This window comes from Abramis brama, assembly GCF_963993115.1.
Source record: "Abramis brama genome assembly, chromosome: 24".
Classification (NCBI taxonomy): domain Eukaryota; kingdom Metazoa; phylum Chordata; class Actinopteri; order Cypriniformes; family Leuciscidae; genus Abramis; species Abramis brama.
In genome coordinates, this window is record NC_139986.1 from 18215203 (window position 1) to 18229811 (window position 14609).

Genomic DNA, 14609 nt, shown 5'->3' on the forward strand with positions numbered 1-14609 from the left:
AATCTCTTTGAGCGAGCCCTCGCGTCCAAAATAAGATGGGTTCATTTATAAGATCGCCTAACACGGGCAACTTGATTGGGACACACAACTGCCGCCTCTTGTTGAGATCACACACATCACTTCAAAGAAAACAGGACGGATGGTCATTTGCATGACATACATATTTATGAGCCCTCCTTCTCCATCTCACTAAACTCAATACAGATCTTGCGAAGCTCACAGGCAGCCCTGACACAAAGTCATGCATGATACGGATCGCAGAAAGCCACCGAGCCTCGTCTTTTTGAGGGCCCTATATGGGTGACGTGCTGTACGGGAATGCATAACAGGGTTTACTCAAGAGCACACCGAATCAGCGATCCGCCGCTGAAGTGCATTACCATTTTGATGGGTGCGGTGATGAGGATGGTGATTACAATGATGGTGCTGTTTATGGTGATTGCTCTCGGGTGTAATCCTACAGGCCCATGCTCAACGTGAATGAGTGGCGGGATGGGCAGGAGGTGGTTGAGAGATCTATTCAGGGGTGGTGGTTGGGGATTTAGATAGGACAGGGGCGGATGGAGGTCATAACAGCCTGAGAGCACGTCAGCCGTCACCAGATACATTGCAGAATAATGCAGATATGATTCACATTCTGTGGGTTACACAAAGATATTAATAGCACTGACTAACATATGAAATGCCATGGAATGTAAAAGATTTGTGACACTTAGTAAACCGTGAAGGAATATTAGAAATCTCTTAATCCAGGGGCTTCCAGGGGAAAAGTTCAGAGAAGGATCTGATGACGATGATACGATGAAATATTACTAAAACAAATCAATAATAATAATAATTATTATTATTATTATTATTAATAATTCAATTTCATAAATTAAATTAATTTAATCAATTAATTTGGGCTGTCGACGTTAACATGTTAACGTATGCGATTAATTAAAAATCCTTAAAATAATTTAACGCAAATAAATTACTGAAGCACGTGAAATTGCGTCATTAACGTAAATTACGTCATGCAGTCAGATGATTTTTGGAGTCAAATGGTGCAAGCACCTGTAACCCTGGTAGGTGGAAATTTATATTCTAACCATTTAATCAGATCATTTTAAGCACTGTAAAAATAAAAAATCCTGTAAAAAAAAAAGAAAACGGTAATTTTCTGGCAGCTGGGGTGCCAGGAAAAACCCCCCCAGAAATAAACATCTTTTGACAGTAATTTGACAGTAATTTTCCATCAATAAAATACTGTTTATAACTGTAATTTTACATAAAATCTTGTTTTAAAGGGGCCATCGGATGCAAAATTCACTTTTATATGGTGCTTGCATATAAATGTGCCTTTGCAGTGTGTGGACACAACGACCATACAATGAAAAAAATCCATTCACTCCTTTTTTTTATCCTCAAATAATCAAGCCGTTTGAATTTTCTTGAATTTTCTCAAGCTCCGCCCATGACCACTGACGGACTGTCCTGTATTAGCATATTTCCCTTATTAGCATATTTCCACCCTCAGCCATTTGTATACTGTCCACCAAGGCATCGCTGTGAACTGAGCTGTTTTTGAGGAGGTAAAAAGGGTGTTGTTTTACACAACCATTGAGGAATTTTAACCTAAGTATGTTACAAACTTTACACGAAGACCCTAAATAATCATACCAACTTGTGGAAAATGGGCATCCGATGACCCCTTTAAAATAAAAAGCCAAACTCCTGGGAAATTTTCAGCCCAATGATCCAGTAGGCGAATTCATTCAAACAATCAGTCCAAAACATGACATGTATGAAAGCGAGGCTGTGAGGGATAGACTTACCGTGTTTTCAATGGCATCCTCTGTAAAAAGCTGTGTTCTGGGTTTCACTTTAAAAAATCGTATTCTGTGATTATTTCTGAAGAGCACGAGCCCTCACGCCTTACGCTGTGAGAACTGCAGACCGAACGGAACGCCAAAACATCTCACAGTTGGCCAGATGATAATTTTATGTTTTTCGGCTGGATAAAGCAAATGTTTTTTTATCACTGATGACATTTAAATGACATTTATATAGATCAGTAGTTTTGATGGATGAGGATCGCAAGAATTATTTTATTCTATTGTCAACATAGTTGTATACCTCTCTTCGGGTTTATACATCTAACAGTACTCTTATAACGGCTATAAAAAATATAAAAATGGCAATATAATAACAATATAGCTACCTTTATGTTCACGTAGGCAGTCCCTTGCAAGGGGATCATCATATTTGTGTGTCAACAAAAAGTTTGAAAACCTCTGCTTTAACTTATAGTGACAGTGTCATGATTTCAATGGTCACTCCGGTATAGCTGCTTTCTTTAAGATGTCTGGCAATAGGTAGGCCTACATCTAACAGTGCACCACCTAATAGCTTATTTAAGCACACTTCTGTTATTCTGCTTTTTTATTTCTAATCAGAGTATTCAACATGAAAGGCTTTATTACACAGGGACCAGCCCTCTGGAATGTGAAGGCCAAACATGTGCTGGATTTATGAAAGGAGTTGGCATAATGAGGCTTGAACACAGCCTGTGCTTTTCTGAAATTGCTAAGAAATATCTCTCACATCCTCACAATGATATCTCAAGGCTGCAAATATAATGCCTTAATTGCTTGTGTGATCAGAACAGAGCAATCTTCTTGGAAAAAAAAAATGAAAGTGGGTTTGATTTCAATGTACAATAATATGCAGTCTTCAGTGTAGGCTAATGTGTTATTTCAAGTCCTTTTCTCTGCTAATTTTGAAGTCGGTTAAAGTATTTCTGTAGTGAATGAATTAAATGACAAAATAACATAGGAGTAGACTACAGGAGAACTTTATATAATTTACTGTGCCACAAAAGATGCAGAAATGTCACTAAGCACCCAAAAACTGCTGGTAATGTTTGCTACTTATTTTTGTGAATCAGTGCTCTTGGCATCAAGACCAAATACTGATCCAAGTCGAATATAACAGTGGAGATGAGATGCATGCTGTCAACTATAAAGCTAGATACCAGTCTACATTTCACAAATTATAGCTTTTAAAATAGTCAAAAACAATAACATAGACAAAACTTAGTTTTGTTATTTATAAGAACACAATTTTCCCATAACATTTAAATATGCAAGAATACCCATGTATAGGTACCATATAGGTTAATATAATGTATCAGTCAATATAGAGTATTTGTGTTAAAGTTCATTTAATCTATTTCTATTAACACTCATTTTAAAACACAAATAAATGAATAACACTGAAACGTAATCTATCAAAAACATCTAAAAATGTGTATCTATTTTTCAGACTTTACACCAAATATGATATATTGACACATTTACATATAAATATTTAATTTATTTTGTTGTTGTTTGAAGGTTCAATAGACTGATTTTTCTGACTATTATTTCATATGCCACGCATTACAGTGTTAAACACTGCTTTACCAACTTTAAAATAACCTACTTCTCCACGTTCTGAAACAAAGACAATACCTATAAATTGCGCAAAGATGTTTTACAGGTGGCTTATTGGAGCTAGATGGGGCTTTAGAGAGAGAGAGAGGAGAGTCTCCAAACATTACTATCATTGATTTACACAGCCTCCTCACAGCAAGTGCCTCACAGATATACACAGGTTTATTAATCAAATCTACCATGAAACCCCAGCACTGCGTTGTACAGATGCTCAGTTCTGCTCGGTGAAACACTGCATCAGCACCTCTGATTTTAATGTAGCTTTTATTAAAGCAGTACATGAAGCCATCAACATTTTGAGGCTTTGATGAGCTAGCCGTCTGTACTCCATGCAACTCAGCGAGAACTCGTTGTGTATGAATAAAACTAATGGCTAATTTCTGTGACGGACTGGGCCGAATAGCCACCTGCACAATCTTACGGGCCCGTTCCAGGTGGGATGGGAATGGCTGCCTGAACTACATCCATCATCGACTAAAACACAGGTGGCCTTTTACTGCTGAGCTGGGATTTGGCAAACAAGAAGAATGTAATCAAATACAAATTACATACTATTATATGTTGCATACTGTAGTGTCAATTAAATCATTACCAAGACAGATTCCCAAGGTGTAACAGTTCCGCAGGCTCTGACTTTATGGCATTTTTCTGATTTCCCCCTCCGTCTCTCAATTTGCATTCATTGCGGCAACTCTGCATTTTGTCCTCAGGAACATTTCCTCAGTCAAACATTCATCTTCACACACAGTCACTTTCCTCCAGCTTACTTTCCCACACCTAATGTCTAAGTTTTTTTCCTCCATCTTTCAGCAGCTGATCTTTGAATGGTTTAATAATGTCACACCTGAGCTTTAACTCAATAACCCTCTGGCCTCTCCAAATCATTGTTTTATTATTTTGAAATTATATATATTAGACACACTATACTGTTGGGGTTAGTATGATTTTTTTAAAAGAAATTAATACATTTATACAGCAAGGACATATTAATTTGATAAAAAGTGACAGTATAAAGACATTTATAATGTTACAAAAGTTTTCTATTCAAATGCTGTTCTTTTAAAAGTTCTATTCATCAAAGAATCCTGAAAAGTATCATAGTTTCCACAAAAATATTGAGCAGCACAACGGTTTTTAACATTTATAATAATAAGAAATGTTTCTCGGCACCAAATCAGCATTAGAATGATTTCTGAAGGATCATGTGACGCTGAAGACTGGAGTAATGATGCTGAAAATTCAGCTTTGCCATCAAAGGATTCATTTGTTTTAAAAAACATTAAAATATAAAAAAAATAATTGTAATAATATTTAACAACAGTACTGTTTTTACTGTATTTTTGATCAATCAAATGCAGCCTTGGTTAGCATAGAAGACTTAAAATCTTACCGACCCCAAACATTTAAACAGTAGTGTATATGAGAAAAAAAAAGATAGATGGTAAAAATGTACTTTGAGTCTTTGCATATATATCTACATACGATTACATTCTACAAACCTACATACATGTACCTATAACTATACATGTGTGTAATCCAGAGATGGGGGACTCGAGTCACATGACTTGACTCGAGTCAGACTCGAGTCACAAATTTAAGGACTTGAGGCTTGCTTGACTAAATTAAGAAAATGACTCGACTTAACTTTGACTTGAGATCCAGTGACTCGAGACTTGACTTGAACTGTATGACTCGAGAATGACTTGATATACATTTTTATATAAGTCATCGCAACATCAATTGATGAACAAAATGAAAGCAACGGAACCATTTTTATTTTTATTTTATTTAACCTTTATTTAACCAGATGATCTCATTGAGATTTAAAACCTCTTTTGCAAGAGAGACCTGGCCAAAATGGCAGCATACTAGCAACGCATAGTTACAGATATGATCACCAAGCATACGCACAACAACAAGAAACATTTAAACAAGATCCTCAAGATACATAAACAACATCAACATCAGACTACTTAAAAATACAATTTAAACCTACCATAGGTGTAAAACAATTTAAGTATTTTAAAAACAGTGACAACAATTTATGGCATCTATTTCCAACACTTTCATGCAATGTTTAAATTCACCAAATGAAATCAGAGTTCGCAATTGCAAATCAGTCTGCAATGTGTTCCAGGTGGCTGGGGCTGCATAACTAAAAGCCTTCTTACCAAGCTCTGTACGAACCGTAGGTACAGTTAACAAGTACAAATTACCAGAGCGTAAATTATAAGAACTGATATTACGTGACATATAGGAGCAAAGATAAGACGGAAGCATATCCAATATAGACTTATAAATAAAAATAAGCCAATGTATATGTCTCCTTACTGACAATGAGGGCCAGTTTGTCATTTTGTACAAGGTACAATGATGTACTGATGCCTTACATCCAGTCACAAATCTTAATGCATTATGGTAGACAGTATCCAACAAAGACAAACTTCGATCAGGCGCATTTCTATAGAGCAAATCACCATAATCGAGTGCAGTGAGAAAGGTGGCAGCAACCAATCTCCTCCTGGTTTTCCAAGAAAAACAGGCTTTATTTCTAAAATAAAATCCTATTTTTAATTTGAGCTTTTGTACCAATTTATCAATGTGCAATTTGAAAGAGAGCTGATCGTCGATTAATATACCCAAATATTTATACAATTTGACTTGTTCGATCTGCTCACCATGTATAGTAAAAATACTTGGAACACTGTCCAAAGACTTCTTAGATTTTGAATAAAGCATAATCTTAGTTTTCTCAACATTCAAAACTAGTTTAAGCTGATAAAGTTGGATCTGAACTAGGTTAAAAGCAGATTGTAAGTAAGAAAAAGCTTGGTGCAAAGTCGCAGCCTTACTATAAATAACGGTATCGTCAGCATAAAAATGGAAATGAGCCTGAGAAATGTCATCACCCAAGTTATTAATATAAATAGTAAATAAAATTGGACCCAAGACTGATCCTTGCGGTACACCACAAGATACACTCAGAGTTGCTGATTTGGAATTGTCAAAATAAACGCACTGAGTTCTATCTGCCAAATAATTAGTAAACCAATCAACAGTATAATCAGAAAAACCCATATTTCGTAGCTTTTCCAATAAAATGCAATGGTCCACTGTATCAAATGCTTTGGCTAAATCTATGAAAAGAGCTACACAAGTGTTCTTGCAATCCATTGCCTCAATAATGTCATTAATGACCTTCATTGCAGCAGTAGTAGTACTATTGACGCCAGTCATCAGATTCTGCGCGATTGCGTGACGCTGCACAAGCCCAGAAAAAACATACATCGTGGTGAGCGCGCTAAATACAAAAACATCTCCCAGCATCGTTTCTTTTTGGATATAAACACTAGAAATTGACCATATTCATACAAGAAGATTTGCTGTACGCATAATAACTGGCAAGGGATATCGGACGACCATCACAACCTCGAACAGTCGAACTTCATTCACCACATCTAAAAGTAAGCTATGGCTTGTTTAACCTAGAGTTCATTTTACTATTGTTAAATCTAGAGAGAATATTGGTCAAAACAGCATGCCTCTTTATACACAATTATGTTTTCAAATGTAGCTTAATGTTGTCAATATTCAAATGATAATTAATGATGGCATATGTTTTGGATAACATTTGCCAATTTTTTTTCAAATCATGCTTTAAAGCCAAATATGTCGTTCTTTCCAATGACTAAAAACAACATAGAAAACTGTTAATGTTTTGTCATGTTTTATGTTTCTCTTAAAGCAGGGTTAGATGTTATCAGGGGGTTGGGGGCAAAATGCCAGCAGAATTAATATGCACCCAAAATTCAAAATGTGGTGGAAAAATTGCCCTAGTATGAGTTATTTTTTATAATTATAACATATGATATTAAAAAATATTTCCAGAATATTGGCGCGATTGCAAATGTGATAATGATTTTATAAAACAGTTCAGTAAACAAAGAGTGAATATTGTGATGTGATATTTTAGACATAATATTCCAAATATTCTCTGTTTTTGCTCTATTCTGCAATGACAATAGTTCCAAACAAGCCACAGAAAGAGTTATGCGTATTTGTGATTCAGTGACCTAGTTGCTTAGTTCCAGAACAAATCTGCCATTTCGAACAAATCAGTTGAATGAATGCTTCTATGACTCGTACATTAAGACGGTGATTTGGCGCCACCTACTGGCGGTTTTAACTTCATAATTAAAAATATATAACTTATATAAAGGGGATGCCAGTTTGAAGAATGCCATTTAGTGGCATAGGAACAATTATACTTGAATTCTGAATTGTTTCATACCTTTTAATGTTCTTCTGCAATGTTTGAGGCATATTTATTTTTTCATGCTTTAATATTGGCCTAATTTCAGTTACATTTACATTTTAGGCTATGTAGTTTGAAATTTTATTTATTTTTTATTTTTTAGATTTTTATTGTAGTAACCACTCAGCTGTATGTGGAAATGCATATTTAAAAAAAGTTGCAAATAAAACCATAGTCCACAACTTCTGTAGTTTTAACTTATTTTAATATATAAATTCAGTGAAATTATCAAACGTTTGTATGACTTGCCAGTGACCTGTGACCCAAGCTACGACTTGACTTGACTTGCTTGACAAAAAGCAGTGACTTGACTTGACTTGCTTTTCACAAAATTGACTTTGACTTGCTTGAGACTCGAAGGTTAAGACTTGAGACTTACTTGTGACTTGCACATGTGTGACTTACTCCCACCTCTGGTGTAATCTTTTACAATGTTCACTTTAATACCACCCAGTTACCTTTTGACAAGCACTCAATGTCATACAAAATTGTCTTTCTTGCATTTATCATTCCACTTTTATTCGCCGTCTCCCAGAAAGTGTACAGAAAAGGTCCGGCACAGGAGTTAATATGACAAATGTGTGCAGATAACCACTGTCTCCTGATAAGTCACGGACAGTTCCGCAAAGAATTCAACTTTTCCACTGAAAAGGTCTGGCTCTGTGCCCAAAATGTGACTGAAGTAGTACAATGGACATTAAAAGTCCTACCTGCTCTTTCACGGAGGCTAGAATGGCAGAGGTGGTCTCAGTCTCAGATCCATCCCCATTAGAAGCATTCAGTCCTGGGCTGAGCATGGTGGCGTTCTCTGCTTCAGCAGGCTGTTCTGGAACTGGCATGACTTCTGGGGAAAACAAAATACATTTATTAGCAACTCCTCATCATTGGACTCAAACTTGCTGTGCCTACTGAATGATATTTAAGAGCATGTAAGAAAACGTGTAACGATCCTAAAATGATTAGTTTACAAAGAAGACTGATCTGGTTCTCTAATTCAACTGATGGCCTACACCTTGCCTTTTGAAGTGTTACTATTTTAACACACTGCATGCTTGATAATTATTAACTTTCATGTTGTTCCAAACCTATGTGCATTTCTTTCTTCTGTGGAATGCAAAATAAGATAATTTGGAGAACCAAACAGTTTTGGTACCCAGTGACTTCCATTGTATTTTTGTCCATACAATGGCAGTCAATGGGAACCAAAACTGTTCCACAAAAGAAAGAAAGTCATACAACTTTGGAACAACATGAGGGTGGGTAAATGAGGACAGATTTTTCATTTCATGAACTTAAAATTATAAATATACAGTTTGGATCATGAGTCAATAAGGTAAGTTTGAGGATTTATTTGAATATTGAGAGTCTGAGCCTCCCTCACCTCTTTGGATCTAGATGAAATAAGCAAGTGACACATTTTAGATTAATAACAGTGAAATCCACCAAAAGCAAATAGTCAGGCATTTTCAGTCTAGTCTAATGCCTTAGTTATTTCATAACCCCCCACGGTCTATTTACAGCTGCAAATGAGCAAATGTCAGGATGTAGAAAGACATGATTGATACAACCAATGAAGCATCTGTATTGATTAGAAATAGATTCCAAATAATAACTGTGCTGGGCATTAGCTGGACTCAGATCAAGATAAATGGTTATGTAGGACAATCTCTGGATATTTTGTCACACTCAGTGGCGGCTGCAGCCAAGCCTGCCAACTTTGTTCCCTTGTTAATAAAGATGACTTGCCTCATCTGACACGACAGCGTGTCTCTGCCTAGCGTTCTGAAAATCAGATTATGCCTCCTTAAACCACCATTTCCACATTGTTTACCTTCCTCCACTCTTCCCTTCACACATGCTCACATAATTCACCCCAAAGCTTCTCAACGCACCCACGAGAATAAAAGACTCATGGAAATAATTCAGAAGTTTATGCAGACATCGTGCAAAGATGTCTTGTGGGTGCATGCTACTGTACAACACTAAGATCTGCAAAGCGATACCTGCCATGCAAAGTCCAACTCTTGCACTGATTGTAAATGATTTGTTTGTGACTCACTGACACAATGATTCGGATGCAACGTGGAGGACTATGCTATCATTAAGCTATCACGTGACTTCAGAAGACTTGGAATATAGCGCATAAGTTATGTGATCTACGTTTAAGATATTTTTATGGTAATTTTGAGTCCTTTTGGAAGCTTAAAAGCTCTCAGGCTCCATTCATTGTGTTTTTTTGTGGAAACCAGTGATTCAAAATGTCTGCTTTTGTGTCAATAAAACAAATGTATACAGGTTTGGATGGAATGACATGATTAGACTGAGCAAAAACATTCAGAACACATGATTCATTTTTGAGCGAACTATTGCTTTAACACAAGAACTGTTCTTTTGAGCTGTATTTTTTCCTACTGCCTGCTGTCTTGCAGTTTTTGGCATCTCCTTCTTCATCTTCACATTCTGGCTCAGCAGATTTTTCATGCAAACAAATGTGTGCTGCTGGGTAATGTGTTGCCGCATCTTTCAATGATACAGCTCATTTCATTCACTGCGGTTTGCCCTGGTAAAGGTAATGCTACCATATTCTAAACCCTGGGTACATTATGAGTGTGGGCAAATGGTGCATTGAAATATCTCTGAGTGGATTGCCTCTGGAGTGGATTGCCTATGGAGTGGATTGCCCTTTGCCCTTTTTTTCTATAAACAGAGAGGATATTCACTAAAACGTACATTATCCAATTAGACCTCAGTCTAAAAGGTCATTTCGGAGTGTAAACACAAGGATACAAGATACAAATGATCTACTGAAACAATTACAGGGCTAGTGTGGCTTCTTTAAAATTATGTGATCGAATTATTCAGTCAGCTAAACACAAACACACTTTTTTTATGTGTGTGGTTGGGGGGGGGGGGGGGGTCTCAGTGAATAAATATCTCCCATATGGTTGACCAAGTGAGAGAAAAGGTTCATAATAGTAAAAATATCTTTTTTGTTTGTTTGCTGTGCATTTGTCTGTTTATTACCGTGCCCAATGTTAGCTTAGCAACATGCTAATGACAAACTTCATTGTAATCAATTGTAACACCCGTGTGGAGTGCTAATTGTGTGACGTATGGAGTTAAGTGTTCCAAATCAATCATTCATAAGCTTTCAAGTTAAGATACAGTTGCAGTTAAGATACCAAAAAGGAAAGCTACCTATGTAGGAAGTAGGAAGTGAGGCTAGTTTTTGGAACAGAGCTTAAAGTCGCGATTTAATTGTAGCAGTGACAGACTTTTTCAGTATTCAGCATTTCTTCAGCACATCCGAGTGAAAAAATTGTGGGGCGGGGACTTTATTCCATCAGTTGTTGATTGGATGGAAGCAGATCTGAAAGCGAGATTGTAGCTGGACAAAAGGGAAACAGGCCATAAACATTGTCAGTGTGCCAAGAGCTAAGTTGATGCTAAGTGGGCGTTCTTTATCTGTAAATGGAAGAGGTGAACAAGCCCTTCTAAAACTGATCATCTCCCCCAGCTTCTCTCATCAGGGGTCTCAGATGATATAACATGCTACATGACAGCAAATCGAATGAGGTTCATGGGTTGCAGCTACTGATTGCATCTAACAAGCTGCTTGATGCCTCATTATAAATGCAGACTGACAACATACATCCATCAGCCTTCCCACCCAAATAACTCCAACCATGTTCAGGGAAAGCCAGAGACCATTTATTTAAAACACACTTGTCAACCTCATAATGTCAGTTTTAATGGGGTATATATATATATATATGTATATATATATGTATATATATATATATATATATATATATATATATATATATATATATATATATATATATATATATATATGAGAGAGAGAGAGAGAGAGAGAGAGAGAGAAATAAGGAAGACATTTTTAAGGATGAATTCAGAAAGACAGGGACGACAAGACAATCAAGGTGGATTAGTTGAACAAAGATTAACTTCATAAACTGATGTGCCTTTATAACATGACAGGCACACAAAAGACGGAATCAGAATGAGAAACTCACACATGGAGATAAAAATGGAGAAAGTGAGACTGAGAGTCTGGGAGAGGGGCTGGAAATTTTGACAGAAGGTGCAGACAGACCCGTTGTCACCCTGGCTAAAATAAGGCTGCCAGGTTGTAACCGTCGATGTGCCTCTGTCTCATCAACGCCTGGCACTTTTACTGGCAAACAATCCGCTGTTGCTCCAGCCTGAACCCGAGAGCAGTTTGGCAGGCCAGTGAATAGGAACTGATTGAGCCTTGGAGTTGTTATGCATCCTCTGTCTGATTGCTCAACCTGGCAAGAAAGAGTTAGAAAACGCCAGGACACGGGCTGCAGGCGCGAGAGACAAGGCTTCTGGTATAAGTCTTCTCTAGTCACGTAAAGATGGTTTATTGTCATTTCTGTCTTGCGAGGCAAAGGGAAAAACAAAATATCATATATTCTCAATGATATATGACAGGTCAGTATGATGCTCTGCCTACCTTTATTATTGACATTCAACCAGGATAGTGACTCACCGCCCACCTGTGACATCATTGATCTGTCAGGAACACAGTTTATTGCTGATTCTAAATTCATAACTACCAGTGCATACTTTGGTATAGTCAATATAAACATGTACAACCAGGGGCGTCAAGCAATTCAGTAATAATGCAAATTAATTGATCAAAGATAAAGACATTTTGTGGAAGCCACTTTGAATGTACACTATCAAAAATATTATAATAAAAAAAATATATATTATGAATGGCCTTGCAGGTTTTTTCCAACCAATTTTACTTCTGTAATGTTATGCACAACTTAATAAATTGATCAAATAAAATCTGAAATTGAGGATAAAATTCAGGATCCTAAATAAAAGTGGCCATTCTTTTCCATAGCAGTAAATTACTTGGTAACAACTAAAAACTGAAACATTTTTCCTTTGCGTTTTTTTGTGTACAACATTGTCAAAGCGAACCCCATCCACACGGATCTGCGACATTAAGGGCTTTCGCACTGGAGGAACCTTTTCATAGTTCCTAGAACTATAGGCACAAGTACCCGGATGTCGGCGTGTTCGCACCGCAGGAACTAGGAACGATTTTAGTTCTAGAAACTATTTTGGAGGAACTAATTTAGCTCCTACTTCAGAGTAGGGTCTAAACCAGCATTATAAGAACTATCAGTGACGTTAGTATCCGTACGCGGATTGGCCGAACGCACACTAAACACCAGCACCCGCCATATTTAAAACAGCTATATATGTAAACACACAGATTATAGCCTATATATTTATTCCAGAAACTAACTATACGAACATGGAAAACAGTGATAGATGGGCCTCTTAACCTTTACACGGAAGAGAAAATCCAACGCAACTTTGAGGGGACCAAGTCAAACATGATTTTGTATTTCTGCTCAGCTAACAACACTGTACAACAACCACACAGTACAGTGTGGGCAGGCTTTAGCATATCATTACCTATGCTGCGAAGCAGGGTTATCTCTGTATATTTTTCTGTTGATATGAAAAATCGGGTAGATTTAGAAATAAAGCGGGTGAATTATGTATATTACGATGTTATGATGAATTTTATGCCTTTGTCCACTGACGTTCTGAGTTGTTTCTCTACTGACGTTCTGAGTTGTTTTAGAAGACAGAGATGGCAAACGGGAAAATGGTTTGTGTAATATTAGCTACACATTTTAGCTGTTTGATAACGTAGTCAAGCAAAAGGCTAATCATATTAATTACCATTATGTGTCCGACGTTGTAAATAGCGATACCATTGAGCAGTGTTTACTTCAGTAAAGTTAACTGACCAAGTGGATCTCTGAGCTTGTGTGAGTGAGTGGAGGCGGGGATAATTTGCATATTCATGAATCCGAGTATACTAAATGAAGCAAGGGTGTAGAGTTACATTCAAGCTATTTCAAGGCATGAAGAAATTTTATTTCACAGGAAAAAACATTTAAATATGTCATTTGTGTAATCAAAGATGAGTTTTAAGGGCTAAAATGAATGACTACAGAGGGACTTAAGTGGACTTGGCCTTGGAGTTTTTTAATAAAATACTACAACGAGAAGCGTTCTCTTTTTCTTTAGAATAATGTGCACTGATTAAATACATAATAAGACCAATGTGTATTAATACACTAACCACATCGATTTTGAGTTCATGTTGACTTCAAACAAGTAATATTAAATAACAAGAGACATGAAAATCATCCCAAAAATCAATGAACTGCTCCATGCTTCACTCAGAACAGCCGTCCTGACAATGGAAACCCAAATGAGTGGGCTGAATGTGTCTCTCGATCTCATTCTCTTCCACCTGCTCTCCTCTTCCAATCATTTCCCTGCATATTGCGCATGTCTTAGCGTTGGTTCTGGGCAGGAAGTCTGGCAGCCACACTGGCCTCCTTCCCACGCGGCTTGTGAGTTCCATCCCTGTGTTAATGCTGCAGGAAGCCAGCCAAGCGCCCGCATGCAACAAATAAACAACCCAGAACAAACCAAACAGCGAGAGCAGATCCTGTAAAGAGTCATGCATCACCCTGCAAAGAGCTACAATTACCCAAAGGAAAAAAGATGGCAAAATGGTTTCTTCGTCATCATTCTTTAACATAGCAGTCTGGTCACATAAAATGCTGTTCAACACTGTAGTTTTTGTAAGGCGTCTTTAGCCAAAGGCATCTGACATGTAATTGCTGTTCCTCTGATATGTGGTCCATTTCTGAGCCAGCTGTCTGAGCTCATTGGTGAGGCCTGATCCTTTAGTCTTCAAGCTTAGATAAGAAAGTGGCTGATGAGCT

At 37.1% G+C, this 14609-nt stretch overlaps 1 protein-coding gene across 2 annotated transcripts in view; it reads right to left on the reverse strand.

Annotated features, from left to right (window-relative positions):
- ctnnd2a (catenin (cadherin-associated protein), delta 2a) overlaps window positions 1-14609 on the reverse strand; it is a 282577-nt gene that overhangs the window by 252546 nt on the left and 15422 nt on the right. For both annotated transcript variants that reach the window (XM_084102138.1, XM_084102137.1), the window contains exon 2: window positions 8502-8635. In XM_084102138.1, the coding sequence (XP_083958264.1) occupies window positions 8502-8630 (129 nt within the window). In that variant the 5' untranslated portion in view covers window positions 8631-8635. The remainder of the gene's footprint in view (window positions 1-8501; window positions 8636-14609) is intronic.